At 43.2% G+C, this 21,665-nt stretch overlaps 2 protein-coding genes across 3 annotated transcripts in view; one reads left to right on the top strand and one right to left on the bottom strand.

Annotated features, from left to right (window-relative positions):
* Nucleotides 1-2,138: 2,138 nt before the first annotated feature.
* Nucleotides 2,139-20,886, bottom strand: LOC110072998 (elongin-A). Its single transcript, XM_078386507.1, has 11 exons — nt 20,833-20,886; nt 19,682-19,794; nt 16,933-17,632; nt 14,800-14,896; nt 12,236-12,403; nt 11,589-11,686; nt 9,908-10,088; nt 9,236-9,347; nt 7,831-7,961; nt 5,905-5,962; nt 2,139-2,871 (listed from the first exon to the last, which is right to left on the bottom strand). The coding sequence occupies exons 1-11, from the start codon at nt 20,884-20,886 to the stop codon at nt 2,727-2,729; spliced, it is 1,857 nt and encodes a 618-aa protein (XP_078242633.1). The 3' UTR covers nt 2,139-2,726.
* KLHL31 (kelch like family member 31) overlaps nt 14,365-21,665 on the top strand; it is a 39,757-nt gene continuing 32,456 nt past the window's right edge. The window contains exons 1-2 of one of the 2 annotated variants that reach the window (XM_073000441.2): nt 14,365-14,580; nt 16,995-17,100. The gene's annotated coding sequence lies outside the window, so the exon portion shown is untranslated. Of the gene's footprint in view, nt 14,581-15,090; nt 15,200-16,994; nt 17,101-21,665 lie in introns of those variants that run through there. The other variant, XM_078386503.1, reaches the window with a different exon arrangement.

A 21,665-nucleotide genomic window follows, 5' to 3' on the forward strand; every position in this document is an offset into this window, starting at 1 on the left:
CGTAGGACGAACTTACAATGAACATTCTTCGAAGTCCTCTCCTTCCTGAGGACCAGCGTCCCTGGTGCAGTGCCTTTGCCTTGAGATACTCCCACGTGGTTTGCAAGAGACCACCTATTTGCTCTCCTTGGCTGAAGGAAAGCTTTGCAGCGGATCTTCTGTTCCTTTCAGGTAAGCAGAAGGAAGCAAGAGATCTGTTCCCACCAAATGGAAGGAAGCAGGAAATCTGCTCCCGATCTTTGCTTCTATTCTTACTGATTGTCAGGGGTGCTGGTAAGTCTTTGGACCTCAAGTCCAAGTCCTTGGTACCAAATCCCAAGTCCGAAACCCAGCCTTTGGTACCAAGTCCTGAGTCCCAGGCCTCAAGTCCCCAGTCTCAGGCAGCAGCTGGGAGGGGACATGTTCATGCACTTGGCTTCTCTTTCTGGAGAAGAGCATGCCTCTGTGTGTGCTTAGAAGCAGTGGGCCTGGATCCTGTTCCCCCACTGCACTGCCTACCTGCTTCTGCCACTGCCCCCCCCCTTCCATCACCCCACTCTCCTGTGCTGCTGCCACACATCACTGTCCTCAGAAGCAAGCTGTAGACTCAGCTTCCCTTCCAAGAGCAAGACCTGCCGCTTACGGCGATGGCCAGAAGCAAGTGCCAAGCCTGCCACTTCTGGGCATGCTCAGGAGCAACGGGCCTGCTCCTGAAAGGAAAATGAAGCCTGCTGCTTGTTTCTGAGGACAGTGCCATGTGGTAGTGGCCGCAGGAGCAGAGAGGCGCGAGAGGGGTGGCAAATCATGGGGGGGGGGGAGAGTCAAGTGCAAGTCTCAAGCTGCAAGTCCACATCCCTGCTGTTTTTCGCCTTAAATATTGTATTTTAATGATGTAAGCCACTTTGGGTCCTTCTTAAGGAAAAAGGCGAGGCAAAAATATGTTAAACAAACAAATAAATAAACTTCAGCAAGCAGTTCTTGAATCATTAGAACTAACTTAGATCACAGAAGAACTTGAGGTGAAGGAAATTGGTTATACAGTCCCTATTCCCAATTGCCAATCTTCCTTTCTTGGTTTATGTCAGAAGCACCACAGCACAATAAATAAACATCGCACACATTTTTCACCCAAAAACAAGCAACATCAAAAGCATCAAAACATTCACGGTACACTTCAGGGACTTTAAGTACACTGGCGAAGGTGTGGGATTGCTTGATTTTCTATGCGCTCCCCAAGATCTATGTTGGTGCAAAAGCCCAATTTTCTTAGGTTTATTTTGGTTCTGCCAACTCCAGTTGGTCACCTATTAACTGACTTCTGTCCTCTCTGTGACCAGAAGCTAGGCTTTCCCGGGTTTCCATCTATTTTAAAAGGGGAGGAATTGTTTCTTTCCACATTATGGTCTTCACATCTCTGCTGTTTCTTCAATATTTATAGATGTTCTGAAAAAAAACTTTTTCTCAATTTTAATCTGAGAGGAAGGTATTTATTCATTGCAGAGAGCTTTTACTTTTTATTATGGCAGTGTTTCTCACAGACCTGCATAGGTTCCAAAGTACAGTACTGTAACACCTAGATATTTGGTGTGGCAAAACAGTGATGAACTATGAAGAATTGGCACGAAGGTTAGGGAAATATTAGACACTGTAGTACACAGTTACAGGATTCATTCCTGAAATCTGAAAACATTCCTGAACACTGGATTAATAAGATTTAATAGGAACCATCACTGAAATGCTGCTGAAACACACCTTCATTACATTATCAAAAAAGGAAAATGTCAAAGCTTCAGGATAGATTTAATGAGCTATTTGTTTAAGGTCTTCTTAAAGATAATAAATAGCAGGATTTGTAAGAAGCATCAAGAAGGAAAAGGTGACATCCCAAAGCCCCACACCATGACTTCACCAAGATCCACCCCAGGCATTAGGCCCCAGATACAATGAGGGGATGGGGAAGATAATCCCGTGACAGCCCCTGACAAACAAGACAACACTTCAAAACCATTCTGGAAAAATTCTTTTATTGGTTTTGGAAAAGAGACTAAACCGGTATCCTCAGCAGAGACAAAGGCCTGGTTCAGCTCCAGCAGAATACCTGCTTTTTGCTCCCTCACATCCCCCTGGGGAAGAGGAAGCTTCCGGCCCTGCAAGAGAAAGAGAAAAAAAACAACTAAGGGGCGAGCTCGTCCACTGCCGTCAACTGGCTTCAACCCAGGCGTATCCACTGACCAATGTTCTGGCAACTTCATCCCGAAGTTCTGCCTGCTAGCATCCACCAGGAATATCCACCCGTTCATCTCTTCCACTCCTTTTCTGAAGCCAGCCTCTGCCAGCTCCCAAATGCTTGGGTCACACTCAGCCCCGGCGACATCCCCACAGAACGCCAGCCAGCCCATTCATACACACACAGGCACAAACCAACCCCCCCCAACACACACACCCCTTCACTCCACCAGCCATTCACACACAGGCTCAGGCTTCCATCCACCGATATCCACCAAGCTTCCCCAAGCTGGTTTCAGGAGGCTAACATCCACCACTGGCTTCATTAGCCAACCTCTGCCAGCCTCCGCCTTGCGGTCCCAGCCAGCTTCTGCAAACAGATTCCATCAGCTTCTGTCTGCCAATGTCCATCAGCTCCCCCCCCCTCCGGTCCATCGCCGACATCAGCCAGCTTCAAGCAACGGATCTCCGCCAGGCTCGAGCTGTTAACTCGCCAGCCCACTTAGCAAGTTCCTCTGCTTTCAGGAGAGAACTTGCCTTGGGCAGAAGGGCTGGGTCCCCTTCAGCTGCTGCTGCTCCCTCTGCCAGACTGCCCTCTGGCCTCCCTTCTGGTCTCCTTCTCTACCCAGAAAGCACCTTTTATCTGTCAGCAGAGAGGTGTGGCCCCTGTGAGGTCACAAAGACATAGGAGAAAATGGGTTGGGTTGCCAAGGCAGCAGCAGCAGCACCCTTGGGATTGGCTGAGTCCTGAAGATGATCTCAACAGTCCCTATGATCATGTGATTCACCCACTAAAGCCTGCATTTTGCATGATTTTTTTAAAAATATATTTTTTATTAGTGCCCTATAAATGTATCCCCTGTCACCAATCCCTCTGATTGTTAAATCCTCCGTGTTAAATCCTCTTGACAGGATTCTAGGCTGGTGTTCCAAAAAGTTATCTTCCAGCATTTGCACCAAAAGGAACTTTCCTAAGCCCTGAGTGGGGGGGTGGGGAGAATGAAAGTAATAAAAGAATAAGGATGGGCACAGTCACACGATGCAGCCTTTGACCCTTTTGGGTTTGTTTTTTGTTGTTATTGTTTGCCTCTTTTTGGACATGTTTTTCTTGCCCTTGCCATGAAAAAGCTATTATAAGGAGCCCATTAAGAAAAAAAAACATAGTACAGTGGTGCCTCGTATAACGAGTGCACCGTTGAACGATGAATCCGCATTGCGATGCGGATTTCCCCATCGCTAATGCGAGGGCACGCTCGCATTATGATGGGGGAACAGCTCTTCTGCGGCCCCAAAATGGCCGCCGGAACACAAAAAATGGCCGCCGGTACACCCAAGATGGCCGCCGGAACAAAAAATGGCCACTGGAACACCCAAGATGGCCGCTGGAACAAAAAATGGCCACTGGTACACCCAAGATGGCCGCCAGAACACAAAAAAATGGGCACCGGTACACCCAAAATGGCCGCCGGGACACTCAAAATGGCCGCCGATACACCCAAGATGGCCGCCGGAACAAGGGAAAACATTGGAGAACGGTGAGTTTTGGGCCCAATTGGGGTTTTTGATCCGTTTTACAATGTTTTCCCATAGTGAAGGTTAATCCGGAACGGATTAACCTCGCTATGCGGGGCACCACTTGTACAGTGGGGTCTTGACTTAAGAACGGCTTGAGTTAAGAACATTTTGACTTAAGAACCGCTCTCATAGGAAAATATTGACTTGACTTAAGTACTTAGATTTGAGTTAAGAACTGAAAAAAACCCACGTGGGAGGCAGGGAAAGTGCAAAAAGTGAACTTTCAGTGAACTGTTGGCCAGTGAAAAGGGTGCCTGTCTGCTTCCTCACTCCTCCCAGCATTTAGAGAGTGGATTGGGAGACAGTCTTCGGACTGCCTGGTACTGGACTGCCTGGACTGTATTTTCCCTGCCTTCCCTGAACCTTTCTTGACCTAAGAAAAAAAGGAACAAAATATCCCCCTCTAGTGGTCGAAGGCGGAATAGCAGCTTCCCATTAGTTTCTATGGACGGAAAAGAGCAGATACGGATCAAATGGTTTTTAATGCATTCCTATGGGAAATGCAGATTTGACTTGAGAACGTTTTGACTTGAGAACCGCCTTCCAATACGGATTAAGTTCTCAAGTCAAGACCCCACTGTATTTGAAACACATACCAGTGTTTTAACACCATCCCTGCACTATCAAAGATGCAGCTGTGTTTCAAAGGCTCTCCCAGCCTTTGGAACTCCCTCCCACTGGAAGGCAGATTTGCCCCATCTTTGCTGTCGAGGACGTTCCTCTTCAGTCAAGTTTTCCCTTATGGATGGGCTGCCTGGGTTGGGATCTTGAATGGACTGTTTTGCCTTATTGCTTTGAACGCGTTTTTGGTGTTGCTTTTGTTTACTGTTTTTAGTGTGGTATTTGTTCCTGTTCTCCCCTCAATTTTAGCCTTCCAGTGGACAAGCTAAATCCCTACACAACACTACTCTTTGTGACTCTTAGTAGATCATGATTAAGTTTGGAAAGTAAGGAAAAAAACTACCAATGATTACTAAGAGTCTGGACAATAAATTAATAACAGTGGCTGTGCTTTGCATGCCTGTGTTTTCATTATAGCTGATGTTGTAGGCAGCTGGCCCAACTGTCTTGTTCCCGGGGCTCTATATTTTAGGTAAATTCACATTGACCCATTTGCTGGAAGAACTTGCTTTGTAGCTAGACATTTGCGAACCTAAACATGTCTCCTTAGAGTCCAACTGAACTGAATGGAACACGCTGCTGGGTAAGCAGACACAGGACTGCCTCCCCCCGCCGCCCCCAGAGTGTGCTTCTGGATCAGGCCTTTAGTACCACTGCAAACAGCAGTCATAGAAAGATGTATTCTCAGTATAACAGTTATGACTGGCACACTAGAAAGAGATCTTGTGAATGACAACACCACATGCAAATCTTAGCACAGGTCAGACTTTTGCCCATCAAAGCAAGAATACAGGAAGCTTCTCTGTATGACTAGTAAGTCGGCAGAAAATTCAGTGCCTTAGGCCCCAATGAAAATGAAAGAACACAATTACGGCTCTCTCTAAACTGAGAGAAATCAAGGCTTGCATTCATAGGCACCTGAACCACAGCCTAGAGGTTGTGAGGAGTCCTTTGCTAGCATAATGGGTTCAGCTAGTTCAAGCCAACTGGTAGCATAATTCTTGTTGCTGCAGATGCATTTTGAGTACTTTGAAGAAGGAAGTCATAAGAGTTTGAAGCAGGCAACTAAAGGATGGGGTGGATCTGGGATCCATGTGAAGAGCTGGCATATTTGAGTTCAAAGATGAGTATCTGCCAGAAGAATCTTGAAATTCTCTTTATTCCTTACATTAAATCTTATGACCCAGGTGTCATATGAAATAAAATGAATTAGTTTGAAGCTCTACACATTTTACAATTTCATGGTAGTTTAAAAAAAAACAACAACAATACACCCTCATTCTCCAGCTCCAAGCCATACAATGTAGTAGAGATTTAGTAGAAATATTCAGAATCTTTAACCAAAACCTATTCCAAAAAGGATCACATTTTACACTCAGTCTTCCAAAACATTTCAGAACATGCAAAAAGGGAAAAAAAACTCGTATCCATTAAAACAAAATATTGTAAGGTGTGTTTAAATCTGGTGTTAGAATGATAGTCAAGCTTTAAGTATTCATTTACCGTGGCCCAACTCTGTTTTTGAAGGCTCTCAGCGATTTCCTCATAATCGGAGCAATTTCTGTGACAGAGATGGCACAAACAGTTTATTTAGAACCACTATCGTTAATATTAGAAGCAGGCCAACAACAAACTGAAAATGTTAGGGAAATACTTGGCGGGTCAGATACAAGAACAGCCTCCAGACTTATCCTCCCACTTTGGCAGAATGCCAGCACTCCAGAAACATCTCTGCTGACTGAGATGTTGACCTTCCGGCTAAATGGAGTGGCCGGTGATGCAGAGGGCCAAAGAGATCACTCAAAGTCATGCTAATGCTATTTTCAATCCATTATTACAACTGTAATAATGGATTGAAAAGACTGGAAAAACGGAAGTAAACGGAGAAGAAAAATACTGTAACCCAACTCTATTAATTGGGAAGACCCTATTTAGGTTAAAGAAAGAGAACAGTTAAATGAAGGGATGAGGACTCAGGTTGAAGGACTCGCTGTCAAGTCGGACTTAACATTGCTTAACGTTGTGCCAGACCATGGCTCCATGGTCTAACGTTGTGTCAGGCCAGTGACTCAACTCAGATTCGACCTGGGTGTAGTTTTTCCCCCCCAATGACTCTGACTCAACTGATGACTTTGAACCCAGCTACTCAATTGCTTTCTTCTGGGGGAAACAAAAGCTTGTTTTAATAGGGACCCAGACTTGGGGTTTGGGACTCGGGACTTGGTACCAAAGACTCCGACATGGACCTCGGACCCAAAGACTTGCTAACACCCCCGATTAAAAACCCTTCCCATTACCTGCCATTCTGCCTTGAACTCAGCAAGCTCTTCTCATTTCAGCAGCTCAGCAGATTCAGGCCTGGTTAGTGTTTGGATGGGAAGTCAGAATAAAACTAAAAATATGAGGAATTTCCTCTTAGGAGTAGGACAGAATCCTGCCTGAAACCACAGAGAGCCTGTTGAAATGGGCAGTGCTGCGCTAGATGGAGCCATGGTCTGACACAACTTCCAATGGTCCCACTAAAAAGTGCACAACCAGATGATTTCTGATCAGAAGGTGTACTGCCCTAAGAAAAGCCACACACGCAAAGAATCAAACAGATTTGGAAAAAGAGAAGGCAATGTTTCTCAAAGTGGTGGGCCACCACCAGCAGTCCATGGAGTGTGTTTTCAAATGATCTGCAAACCTAAGGAAAAGGACCCACTGCAGGGAACAGCCAAGGTGCAGGGGGGTAATGTTAGGTTCAGCTAGATGCCATGTCACTAAGGGAACAAACTAGAAGTGAAATAAATTGCATGAATGTAATTAATTTGTATGGTTTTTTAAAAGTGTGTTTTTGAGACAACAGGGAAGGGGAAAGGGGGATAATAAGGACTTGGCAAGAAAAGGTTAAACACTCTCACCTTCTTACGGTCTTTCTGCTTCATACCTTGGGGGATGCATATCTTAAAATGTACACACTGAGTCCATTCACTAAATTAATGTGCACGTTTCATTTAGTCAGGATGGTTTTCGTGCTGAAAGCAGCCTCAAACGTGAACAATCTAGGATGGAAATCCCTTTTTTGGGGGTCTACCTTAACTGAATGGATATACTGTACAAGCCTTTTTGAAAATTGACCAAGTAGAACCAAGTAATATTTGGGACACTTAATACTATCAGTTAGGGCACTGTCAGATGCTTAATAATTGCATTTTGTCAAGTAATTTTGACTTTTGGTGACCCTTTTCAGGATTTTTGTAGGTCGAGTATAAAGAAAAGTGTTTTACCGTTCCCTCCTTCTGAGGGCGCCCCGGGACTGTGCAACTTGCCCAAGGCTACACAGGATGGGCACAGTGGGGAATCAGACTGCCAACCTCAGAACCTAGGTTGCTCACTAATAATTTACAGTAATATTTATGGTATGACTTCAACAGCAGCCTTGCTTACTTTTGGGAGGTTTCTTCACATGGTGACCTGGTCCACTCCTGAAAATGCAAGACCTAGCAGATGCTACCTTGATGCATTTATTGGAGTCTGAAGATGTCTCACTTCTCTCTTTGTTTTCTGAATTCTTTGATCTAGCCAACAGCAATGATATAGACAATTTATAGACATATAAAAAGGGATCAAGTCTCAAAGATATGTAATAAGTCCTAATCACCTGCTTTTGCCAAGTGCAAAGAAAACAAGGATAGGCTAAATTATCTCTGTCCTAGAGAGCCCAAAAGCTATGTGGTCTGGCAACTTCTTTTCATTTAAAACTAGAGGAGTTACAGAATTAGGACATTGACAGAATCTATGCTTATTCTACTATCTGAAGAGGCCCCATGCTCACCCTGTCCTTCAAGTTTCTGCAGCACTACTAGTCATTTAATTCATTTAATTAGACCAGGCCTCAGTCATCTAGAAGACTTTACACCAGAATATTTTGAAATGCTGTGAGGGGATCACTACCAGTGCCCCAGGTGGGCCATCTGCCCTCGGCCCTGCAGCCCTTTGGAAGGCCACAGTGAGGATGACAATTCCTGGACACCAGGAAGGCACGGGGAAGGGAAGACAGGGTCCACCGAGGAGCTCAGTGACAATGGACTAGGGCAGCCATTTTCAGTGGGGGTTGTGTTGCCCCTTAGGGGGACCTGGTGCAATTGAAAAATGTGAGAAGGGAATCATCTATTCATCTTTTTGTGTTGTATCCTTGTTTACGGGGGGGGGGCACCTGGAACCTGAGAAGAGCTCAAAAAAGGCCTACGGCCAAAAAACAAAAACAAAAAAAGCTTGATAATGGCTGCACTAGAGTACTGTACTGTATGTTGATTAAACCAGAGGGGATTTAGTGAGTCCACTCCTCTGTAAGTTCCATTGATTCAATAGGCCTATTCTAGTACAATATATTATGCTAAGCAACAGGATTTTGGCCATTAGGCATTTAATGTATAGATACATCAAGAGAGGGAACATACACTTGGTTCGTAACACTGAAATGTCAGGATGACCATTTCCCCTCAGTTTTAGGGAGAGCTTAACAGGACAGCAGCAGATCTATTCCAGTACATGGGAGTAGGGTGAGGTGCCCGGAAGCATAGCTACTAACCTTCTTTTTCCGTTTTACCATCTACAAAACTTCCTTCTACCTAGCTTTCCCATACACAGACTCTGAAACCAGGCTCCAAGAAGACAGGTAAGGAGAACATCAAGAGAATAGGGTTGAGGTGGGAAAATCCAGCCCCATACAGATTTCCCCCATCTGCTTGAAAAACATCCTATGTCTCATAACCAACTCTAAAATTGAAGCCATGCACACACTATCACAAAGTCTAGCTCTATCCTAATTAGACTTATTAGTGGCACTTACTTAGACTGAAGTTGAATAAGAGGCCCTGAGGTGCCATAGATGTCTTGCTGACCACGAAGACTTCTGGGTGACTTTGCCATGCCATGTACGAAAGCCATTTTGACTTGGCGGCCTAGTATAAAACAGCAAAGCCTTCTTCAGAGGCTGGTCTGGACCAACCTAAAGTATTTTGCTCAGAAAAATGCAACCATAGCTAATAGTCGTTAGAATCTTAGTTTTCAGAGGAATTAGAGGTTGAAATAGACAATAAAATGACACAGATTTAATGCCAGACTGTGGTTTGCAAGAATGTTTTAGGCTGACTCTAGACAAACCATGGATTGTAAGTAGCAGCCGAATCAGTTGCTGAAGTCACTACAGTACTTTAATGCTGACTTCAACAAGCAGTTTGAGACAAACCAATTTGGCACTGCATCCAAAATAACAAAATTGATTTTGGATATTGCTCCACCCTCAGAAATCACTGCTAGAAAAAAAATTGGGAAATCTTAGGTTAGCTAAGGGAAGCAGAAAACTTCATGTAACCATAACTGTCCTGTACAGCTGGAACATAAGTTATGGCCAGGCATCTGAATTTCATTTGCCTCCAATCATACTGTGGTGATATGTCTAAACCAGCCAAGGGGCTTCAGTTTATTATCTGGTTAGCAAATTAGTGCCTCCATACCACACCTTTAGATTTGTCAGACTGAGCTGAAAGAATGTTTTTGGTGAGAGACTTCAGTTTTTCTTCTCTTTGATTGAAGAGTCTCAGGTACATTTCACGCCATGATTCATATTCCAAAGGCTGCTCATTTCTGAAGTATTTTTGACAATGTATCTTCCATAAGAGGTCAGATTCATCCACAAATTTCTATTTTAGGCCAAAAACAAAGTCCATTAAGATATTTTAGTTTAGGATTAGAGGAGGGTAGGACATCAGTTACTACAGAGAAGTGGGAATTTCAACAGATGCAGCTTTGCACCTTGTATGACAAAGTGTACCACCACCACCACATACCCTATTCTACACAATGTCAGAAATTGTTTCCTTCTTTGCACCCAAGCATCCTGATTTATGCCACAGTCACTTTAAGGAACTGCTATAAACATCCTTTTTGAACACCATCATCATGTGCCATCACGTCAATTATACTTTAGGGCAGCTCTTTCCAGGGTTTTCCAGGTAGCGAATACCTTGAAGTTATTTCCCATGCTCTCTTTCTGGGGGTGTCCTGAAACTGTGCACCTCACCAAAGGCCACACAGGTTGGCTGTACTCACAGGAGGCACAGTGGAGAATCAAACTCCCGACCTCTGATTCTACAGCCAGATACTTAAACCAATGAGCTATTAAGTCAGCTCTTTGGAACACAGGCACAACCAATAACAGATAATTCACCTCACTTGTATTTTTGTTTACTTTAAAAATTTGCTTAGAATTTTCATCCAGTTTCCCAGTTTAGGGTACACATACCATTGGCCAAAATCCTATTAGTTATGCCCACAAGCATAATGCAAACAGTGTAACTATCATAGTCAAATTACCTCCAGTTATGAAATCAGTGTAGCCCTCATCAGTTGTGCAGCCAGTAGAATAACTCAGCGCACACAACAAATAATGACTTGGGACTTCTTGATTTGAGTCAATCTGCCTCCGAAAGTCATGTCATTTGCATTATATCAGCGTAAAACCACAACAAGATTTTGGCCATTATAAATAGAATGAACCAACAGTGTTTCTAGGGTAGAATTCAAAACAGTTATTGAAAGGACCCCTCTGCTATAGAATGAAACTATTTTTTTCTTTGTTGGTTAATGTTTCATTCTGTAGCTGAGGAGTTTGGAGTTTTTTCAAAGCTGTTGCATCTGTTTGGAGCTTTTGTCAATCACATGTGAATTCTGACATTTATGGTAGAGGAAAACCAGCGCGATGTGTGGTTACAGTCTGAGACTGGGACTTGGGAGACCCAGGCTCAAATCCTGGAACCACTGGGTGTTCTTGGGCCGGTCTCTTCCTCTCTCTTCCACCCTCTCTCTCCCTCATGCCTGAGCAACAGGGCTGTTGTGAACATAAACATGAAAAAGAAGAGAGTGTGCTGCCTTAGGGTCAATGGAGGTAAAGCAGGACATAAATGTAACCATTAAACAACTAAAGCCATGACATTCTTGTGTCCCATGCTGAGTAACATGGATTATCTCCTCTAGAGTTCATGACATCTCCCCACCCCCATGTTGATCTACGGAAGAGAAAACTGAGTCCTATTCACACCCAGACAGTGTGGAAGAGATGCACAGATGGGATGGGGGGAAACCCCATCAATACTGCGTGGCCTCCTGACATGTAAAAAAGCAAAAATAGATGTATCATTTACTGGATTGCAGTCCTCTATCCGAAGCAACTGTTCTGGTGTACAACAAGTCAAAACAGGTTCTAGCATTTCAAAGGGGACTCCTCCGACTTCATGAAGCACTAGAAAGAAAGAATACCTCCACAGTTATTTCGTTGTGTCAGAGCGCCACCCCACACCTGCCACAGTACCAACCCAGTTTTCACAATGCAGTCACTCCGGAGGAGAAGTAGCAGCAAGGAGAAAGAGGAAGAATACCAGGTGCTTCCAGCAGGACCAACACAAACCGATTGTGCAGCTATTTCACCTTCCCCCCCCCCCCATGGGTTTTTCATAGCAAGGAAGAAAAAGAAGGAAGGAGTGGTTAGATGTAATTGTGATTTGTGAAAACAAGGCAGCAGCCTGGCCATACAAGGAAGTTTTGTTGGCCCTTCAGTCACAGGTTTCTCATTTCCCCCTCTATTGGTATATTTATAAGTAAAGTAAACAAAACAAACACGGCATATGCTTCCGTTGCTGTCGAATGGGAAGGAAACCTGATGCAGGTAAGACCGCCTTGGGCTATCCTCACCATTAGAAGCATGCAATCTTTTACAAGGCTGAAAACCAAGATGGTATGATGCACCCAACCTAAATCCCAAGTCAAGGGTACCGGCATCTCCACTACTTACAGTCAATGTTATTTTGAAGCACACGGATGCATTGTTCATAGAGAGTCAGCATTTTTGAAAGATAGATTGTTTTTGATCCAGAGTTCATTTGCACTTTGGAGTTCCTCCTCTGTCCTAAGAATTGAACACTTTCACCTTTTGGCCTGGGTGTTTCTGTGACTGGTGGAGCTGCAGAAGGGATACAATGGCAGGACAAGCTTGTTTCTAAAGGGCTATTGTCTCTCTAAAGGGCTTCGGGGAAATAAAGGAAGGATAATCTGTCATCTCTCTCTCTCTGTCTCTCTCTCTCTCTCACACACACACACACACACACACACACACAGAGAGACAGAGACAGAGAGAGAGAACTTCATTTGAGATACAACACAGATTAGCTTCATATTAACTTTTCATTCAATATATTTACATTTGTTTGTTTGTTTATTTGTTTAATAGATCTTGACTTTTCCATTCCTGAGTGTCCTAATTTTTCATAGTGTCAATGAGCCTCTTTTTTGTGTCTGCCCTTTCCTCCAGAAGAAATCTAATATTTGTCAAACAAACATATAAACACCTTCTTGCCACATCTCCAGCCATATCTCTATTCTATCTCTTCTTCACTTCCTCTTCCCGAAAATTGTGAAGAAACTATGAGAGTTACATACAAGTGGAACAGTGGAATGTTACCTCTCTGTCATTTTACTCTGAACAATCTTGTGCCATAAACATATTCTAGATCACCTGGGGGGGCATCCATGAAATCAGTTGTCTAGAACAGAGGCAGGTAACTGGTGCTTTCTGAATGTTTATCACAACAGCTTCCATCAGCTCTAGCCAGTATGGGCAGCAGGTGGGGATTACAGAAGTGGTTGGCCAAACCCTCTTGACCTGCATCTGATCTAGGGGTGTTGTGTGGCAAGCAGTGTCACAGATTTATGAAAGGGATGGGCAACTTTAGTGGGCTCTGGGCATTAAATTTGTGTCCCAAACATTCATTAGGCCTATAAGAAGCCAGAAAGTAAGTGAATGGCTGAGTGAGTGAGTGGCTGTCTGTCTGTCTAGACCACCACTTCCAATTTGTTGAGTTTTTGGAAGAGCTTTGGAAAGTATATCTCCTCAATTAAGCTAAAGGAAAACCTTGAAGGCAGTTAGATCCTTATCTACAAGGAAGCTAGAATATAGGAAGCTGGCCATGCTGATTTTAAAGAAAGAAAATGAAGATGTTGGAGGTGAATCTAGGGCCATACCACATGCGAAACACTACTGAGTAGCAGCCTTCCCCTTATTAGAGCAGTGGTTCCCAACCTTGGGCCTCCAGATGTTCTTGGACTTCCAATCCCAGAAGCCTTCATCACCACCTTTGCTGGCCAAGATTTCTGGGAGTTAAAGTCCAAGAACATCTGGAGGCCCAAGGTTGGGGACCACTGTATTAGAGGATTCAGCACGATCCTAATAGCTAAAAGCAGCTTTTTGCCATTCATTTCTCTCTGGAGCAAAGCTGATCCCCTGAGGAATGCGAAGTTCTAGTCCATTAGATTTTGCTGCCTGAAGCAAAGGAGAAAATGACACCTCCATCTTGAGCCACCTATAGAAGCCAACAAGACGGGCAGCTTAATTTTGCTGCAAGGATGGTAACAATGAAAGTGTCCTTCACTGCACTTGTGAGCCACAGATTAGCTTAATAGGTGCCCATCAGAGGAGAACGGCCTGGACATTTAGTTGAAAGAAGATTGGGAGATGGCTACCACAAGCATGCCTCTTACCTGCCCCCACTTTCTGCTGCCTGAGGCTGCCCCTTCACTCTGCCAAATGCAAAGAAGGGCAGTGACCTGTGGTCAGACACATGGTGTTGATTCACAGCTCCCATCATCACTTACCATTGGCCATGTTGGCTGAGGCTGATGGGAACTGAAGTTCAACAATATCTGGAGGACCACAAGCTCCCTCCCCTCATGGTGATCCACAGGGTCCCTTCCAGCTCTGCAGTTCTAAGATTATGATGGCGGTGGTGGTGGAGGAGGAAGATCAGCCATTGTATAACCCTGGGTGTAGACTTTTTGTCTAACATATCTCATGAGCTGGTGAAATAAATCCCTATTCTTAGAAATACAAAACCAAACTTGCAAACTACTTTTTGGGAGCGCCAGTAAGGAGGGGGTGGAGACTGTCAGGACTGCTCCCAGATTTGTTCCACCTGGAGATGATTGCGGCGTTCCCAAAATGGGTGGTGGCCAGACGCCAAGATTCACAGTAAATCCAAAACACTGTGATCGTTGCATAAACAGCAGCTGGGAGAAACAGGCAGGAGGGAGGCAATGAAGAGCAAAAGCTGGAAGGCCATGGTGTGAGGAACGCCAAGGACCAAGGCAAGCTATGATTCCTGGGGAGTGTGGGGAAGGTTGATTCATGGAGCAGAGGGAGTGTTGTCTCTGTCCTGAGCTAGCCCCTGGTGGGCGAAGGTCAAGTCTGGGAGATCTTTCGCTTTCCCACAGACACTAATTGGTTCTCAGGGGGCTTATCAGTCAGGGAGGTTTTCACATTATTATTATTATTGCCATCCAGCCTTACCAGCACTCTGCAGTTACCTTTGAATTCTGCCGCATAGGGAGGAGAGGATATCCATAACTCTGGCAAAGCCTTGGGAAGTGGTGTATTCAGTAGGTCTTGGAGGGATGTCTTGGCCTGTGCAGGATCATAGCAGCACCGTTAGCAAAAACGTGCGTTCACAGAGAATAGCACAGAATTTTCATAATTTGGTTCATGATCATTCTGTACAACTAAATATAAGAATACAGTTAATTTCAACCAATGTTCAATATGTTAATTGTCACTGGATATGGCCTCTCATTCTAACCTTTCATTTCTAAAGAAAAAAAAAAGGTGGCTCTGAAGAATGTAGTTCTGTGCCAATTTTCTCCAACCCAGCACTACAACCCAGCCCAAGGTGTCTCAGACGACAATAACTACTGTACAGTAATAGTGCTGGTAAGTTGCACTCCGACACATTTGGAATGCCTTGGGCAGGGAGGCCATTCCATGCTTTCCTTCTTTAAGAAGAGTTCCCTGTTCTCTTTGTAGATTTAAGTTGTAGTTCAAATCCTGCAATTTCCCCAGGGAGTTCTAAGATTGCAACATAAGCATGGCTCCACTGGCCGTGGTATATGGGCTTTTTGTTTTATGAATGCAGCATAGTATCACCAATTGTTGCTAGCCAGCTGCCTTTATCAATACAAATTCAACCATCCACTCCATCCCAGCTTTAAAATGTTACTTTTCTGAACTAACGCCAAGGGAGGCCCAGAGAGAAAGAACAAGAAACCGGGCCTTCTCGGCAGTGGCTCCTTGCCTTTGGAACAGTCTCCTCTCAGAGATCTGCCTGGCTCCCTCGCTGGGTGTTTTTAAGAGCCAACTTAAGACTTGGCTCTTTAGGCAGGCTTTGCCTCCTGTCATCACTTGATTATTATTTTTTCCCATCTTGAACTATGTTATTATTGTTGCTTTTGATTTTATTATACTGTTTTCATTCTATTTTTATTGTTAGCCGCCTAGAGAGTAGACATGTGTCTAGATAGACGGGGTATAAATTTAATAAATAAATAAATAAATAAATAAATAAATAAATACATAAAGAAAGAAAGAAAGAAAGAAAGAAAGAAAGAAAGAAAGAAAGAAAGAAAGAAAGAAAGAAAGAAAGAAAGAAAGAAAGAAAGAAACTAACTGACTGACTGACTGACTGACTGACTGACTAACTAACTAACTAACTAACTAACTAACTAACTAACTAACTAACTAACTACAAATCCACAAATTCTAGATGCTGGCCAGAGGATTATGGAAGTGGTTGCTTAAAAAGTAACTTTTCTAAGCCCTGACTTTTTCTTCTTTCTGAGACAGAGACCACGTATGTACAAGCAAGTTCCATTCAGCTCATATGGGCTACCAACAGATTCATCTTCCAGAAAATTGTTTAACACTTTAAAAAAAGTGCCCACCCAAGCTGGTGCTCATTACTAATTCTTGTACTTGACACAGGAGTTGTGTACTAGCCAATACTAGTAGCCAGATCCATTCCACTGCACGTGTAGTTCCAGCACTGCACATCCTCACCAGGCATATCCGGTGTACATCCAATACCAATAAGCATCCATGCATGGCATGTTTCACTTAGAAAATATTCCAGATAAAATCCAGTGATCAATGAAGAATTTGGATCTCTCTGTGCTAGATTTTATACATATTTTTGAGAATACACCCGCTTATGAATGTTCTGAAGCACAAGAGACAGAAAACAGATCTGCTGGGGAAGGAAGCTACCATTCTTAGGTCCCATTGGGAACAAGGGAACAAATCCAGGTTAGAGATTGTTCAGTCCAGCTCAAAGACAAATTTGTAGATAGACGTTCACCTTTCCCAGTTACTTGTCTTTAAAAGGAACTTATTTGCACAAAGGCAGAACACTTAGAATGATTTCTATTTAAAGTCAGTGGCTGAAACTCTGTTGCATAGTAAGTCACAAGAGTAGGCCCATTGCATCAGTATGGATTTGGTGAGTCAGCCCCTGTGTAAACTCCATTGATTCAATTTTTCTACTCTAGTTGCAACTTACTATGCTAGGCAACAGAATTTCAGCCAATGTTTCCCAGCATTACTTTTCAAAACATGAATGAATCCAAATGCGCACTTCACATCTGGCTACTACAGACTGTATAACAGTTTACCTTTTTCCTGGGAGCTTCCCATTGATCATCCAGTTTTAATTGTTTCCTTTCTCCTTCCTCAGGGGTTGTGGTTGAACTCTTCCGAGATGCAGTGCTCCTGTTTCCCTTCACCGGCTGTCTGTCACAAGACTTCCTCTTTCTTCTGCACAAAGGCTGGTCATAGTTCAGGTAGGATTCGAAAGATATAGCAGGGGGTCCAGAAACATTCCTAGAGCATGGCTTCACTGGACTTTTGCATTTAGAGCTTGGTTTTAGCAATACTTTCACCTCTGTGCCCACTTGCTTAGTCGATGGTTCCTTGCCAGGTTTCCCTCCTTCTAAGGTTAAGAAATCTTCCCTGCTGCCTGGAGCCCATTTGCTCCCCTTTTTCATTGCTAGAGAGAAGCCATTTTCTTCTGAAGTTTTTTCTTTGCGATCAATTCCTTGGCGTGTGTATTTTAAATTAATTTTCTCTTGGCTACCAGATGAAGCCTCACATGTGTCCTTGCACCTTGCTTTACTTTCATGTCCAGAAAAAGAGCCACAATCTTTACTTCTTTGCTCATTTTCTGAACCCTGTACTTGATTCCGCTTATCAGATGATGAAGAAATATTGCTTGATCTCCTTGATGGTTTGACCTCCTTTGATCCCAGCATTCTTATCTTGCCATTTGAAGTTCCTTTTTCCTTTTTGGTGGTATGTTTCAGGTGTCTAGGTTTGCTACAATGCAAAGAACAAAAATTGCAACCAATTTTGACAGCGAGCAAGACTCGTCTCTCCCTCCCCCCCCCCAAGTTCCTTTTCACATTTTTCAACATGTGCAAACAGTGGAGCATTTGTTTAAAACATGCTAAGCAATACATCATTTTCAGAATACATGCAACAGGACAACCAGCATAGGGGACTTGTTTGCCCTACGAATGATGGTCAAGTCCTCCAGCTGTGACATCAACATGCATCTACTTCCTCCATTGCCTCTGAGCAGACAAACATGTGGATATCCACAAGACTGTAGATGCGGAAGGCATCCACAGGTATTTGACAAGGTGCTGGTCACATGACAGGAAAGGGCTCAGGGAGTCAGAACAACGTTCGGGTTTTTTTAGGTCTTTCAACACATGCCACCTTTCTGAACAGGGACAGACTCAAAGGAAAAGATAGATGCAACCACCACTGAAAATTTTCAACTATAGAGTGGGGTATAAACCTTTCAGATAGCTAAATAAATTCAATGTTCAAACTGAGTGCCTGTTTTCACTCCCACTCCCTCCTTCATTCTCTGACGGAGGAAGTGTGAAGAATGGGATAGAACAATATCAAGATTCAACCATTGTTATGAAAAAAAACCAAAGCTTAAATACAGCTTGTCCTAATAATCTCTTAGTGTACATTCTCAACTGAGGTCAAATGAACAGCATGCGTGATGTCCAAATGTTCAATTTACACCTTACTCTGTGTTTGGCATGCACATATTTAGCTGTGTTTTACATAAAAGGGGAAAGTTATGCAAAGCATCCCAGCTGATCGACTTAGCAGACCAATTGTGATTTCTTGAACTTCTGTGACGGTTATCTCCCATACAGAGATCCCCGAATGCATAAGGCAGAGCATGTTGTTTTAAGCAGAGCATGACTATGCATTTCCAGCAGAGGGCAGCAGTGGCTGAATTACATGATATCTGATGTTCATCACAGCTGCAGCCCGGTTGGGTTAAGGGAGATGGGTTCCTTCTATTCCTTGGTTCAAGATCAGTGCACATGGTAACTCTTGCACAGGTGTAGAGATCAATTCTTAGGCCCTCAACAAAGAACTACTTTAGGGAACACAGTTCTAGCATGCTTAACTTCAGTTTAACCTGTTTTAAATAGGTAATCAAACCTCATGTGCTCTTTTAATAACAAAACAGAAGAGAAAACCACTAGTTCCTTATAGCCTTGGTTACAACTTATTCAGAGACAGATCAAATGGAAGGAATATGGTGACTAAACTGATTGGGATGTCCCAATCCAGAATATTCCTTGAAGGGTTAGTACAGAAAACACTTGTACAATTATTTGTGCAAATGTATTTTAATTTTTAAAAAAACACAATAGATGACATCCCCCCCCCATCACTTCTTTCTCTTGAAATGATCTTGTCACCTGGGAAAAAAATATCAAACAAAAAGTAGAAGGTATCTGTGTTGGCCATAAGAAAAATTTAAAAATCTATATTAGAAGCTTGTTAAAGGTACTGTGCTAATATAAAATATGGGATATAAAGAATCAGGCTTTATAATAAAAGAGAGAAATTAATAAGGTATAGCTCTCTATCTTGATCAGTAAGGAGAATCAGAAAACAAGGTTTTCCTTAGCGTTTCTTAGTGAACTGTTGTGCTCAGAAATATTTACTATAATTTTAATGGCCCTTGTTTTCCATTGAATGATTGTTTGTTTATTTGCTCCTTCCAGCCAGCTTCTGCTTAATGCAGAGACAGAACTGACATCCTCTTGTGGTCACTAGGTGAGCTCCATGTAAGGGAGGGTATCCTAGATTTATTAGTGAAAATGTATAAGATATATAAGTTTAACCCACCCTCTGATCCAAACCCTTCTGCTGACCCTCAAAATATTCAAATCCAGGTCAGAAAACACCCCAGAACTCACTCACTCACATGTTTTAAATTTTATTTTAATCTTTGTGGAGGACGGTTAGTATCAAACATAAACGAAGAGCATACTTAACCTGAAACAGACAACTGCTAAATTTTTAGTTTTGGCTTCCACTTACCTTCCATTTTCTTGAGGAATGAGTTTTTTCCAATGACTTATTAGAGACTGTGCTAGACCACCCACAGTGGCATGTTTTCTAAAACTGTTCACCGTTTTCCCCACTCCTGTTTCCTAGATAAAAACAATGAAAAAAAAAACAGAAAAGAAAACACACCTGCTTCAGCATCCCACTTCCTTAACTGAAGTCGATAAAGATTTTCTACTCCAGATTCCTTGCAAGATATAGTAACCAAGGGCAAGCAAGGAATATTCCCCTGAGGTATCACTCTGCCATCAACATTTTCATGCCAGTGACATCTGAGCTCTTTCCATGAGCTAAACCCAAGATTTAATCATCAGCAACTACATTTTTCATTAACACAGTAGTGCGCCAATAGCTTTGACAGCAATGTGGAGTCCTTTTAAATTAAATAAATAAATAAATTAGGGAGAAAGACAACCCTGCCATGCCCCTGGGAAGAAAAATAAGTGCTTCTCCATTGGTCTAGTGTCACATTTGAACCAGACCGAAACCTGGATCCCTATTGAAGGTTAGGGTGAGTGCTGAATTAGAACCCACACCTCAACAACAAAGCTGGTAGTCCTATAGGATACAATGGTATAAAAATGTGTCCCCCATTGTTTCCTTTGTCTATGCAGAGAGAGAGAGAATGAAACAACTAGCTAAAGAAACATACACGGTGTGATGTAATGGAGAGGGTGATGGACCTGGATTCAAATCCTTGCTCAGTCACAGAAACTCGTAGCGAGAGGAAGGTGGCACTGATAAAACTACTTTTTAAATATCTCACTTCCCTTGAAAACCCTACTAGACTTGCTGTAACTGGGAGGCAAATTGGTGGCACATTTTTTAAAAAGCTGAAGAAATACATGTCAGACATTCAAATGGGGTGTACGACACATCTTGTGTGCTCTGTTTTGATACCAGAGTGAAAAAGCTTGCGTGTGAAGTGATTTTAAGAAGTGTGGGAACTCGTACCTTACCCTCTATTCAGGGAAAGCCACTTAGAGAGGAGAGACTACGAAAGGTGCGGAACCCTTTTCTTGCTTGTCATCTCTCTGCTATACCTAATGCACACAGTTAGGGATGGGTCCTAACTAAATCCTTCAGGGATCCAAGTGGCCACACACCCTTGTTTAATCACTTACCACTAAGACGTCTAGGGATACTTCCAAATCCTGAAGTCCCTCAAGTGCTTCCATGATCTGAAAACAGAAATAATCCACTTAATGTGCTTTACTAGTGGATTGTGCTGGTGTTTCTCTGCAGAACAGGAGGAGGTCTGCTTCCTTTTTAAGGAGAGAGAACCACAATGGCTTAAGTGGTATTTAACAGGGGCGCTTCACAAAATGACACATGGAACAAGTTGTGGACACTGTTGGTCCAATACGAGGGAGTAAGGTAAAGGCAAAAGTAAAGGTTTCCCCTTGACAATTTTTGTCCAGTCGTGTCCGACTCTAGGGGGTGGTGCTCATCTCCGTTTCCAACCCATAGAGTTAGCATTTGTCCGAAGGCAATCTTCCGTGGTCACGTGGCCAGCGGAACTAGACACGGAACACCATTTAACTTCTCACCATGGTGGTACCTATTTATCTACTCGCATTTTGCAATTTGCATGCTTTCAAACGGCTAGGTTGGCAGGAGCTGGGACAAGTGACGGGGGCTCACTCCGTTGCATGGATTCAATCTTACGATTGCAGGTCTTCTGACTTTGCAGCACAGAGGCTTCTGCAGTTTAACCTGTAGCGCCACCACGTCCCTAATACGTGTAAATCTGTCAGTTTTGTTCATGTTTACTCTTTCTGTTTCCTGTTCCATCCTGCTAGGTTGAGGTACTTCCCCTGGCAAATAAAGGAGTTTATTTTCACACTTATCCCCACCCCTGTCCCCCAGCTCAACCAAGTAATGGTGCACTATACCCTAAGCCAGCCAAGTTGTTTTGGTACAGAAAGCCAAAAACCTGTACCAAACACACCTCTTC

Source organism: Pogona vitticeps, chromosome 1, assembly GCF_051106095.1.
Source record: "Pogona vitticeps strain Pit_001003342236 chromosome 1, PviZW2.1, whole genome shotgun sequence".
In the NCBI taxonomy this organism is placed as follows: domain Eukaryota; kingdom Metazoa; phylum Chordata; class Lepidosauria; order Squamata; family Agamidae; genus Pogona; species Pogona vitticeps.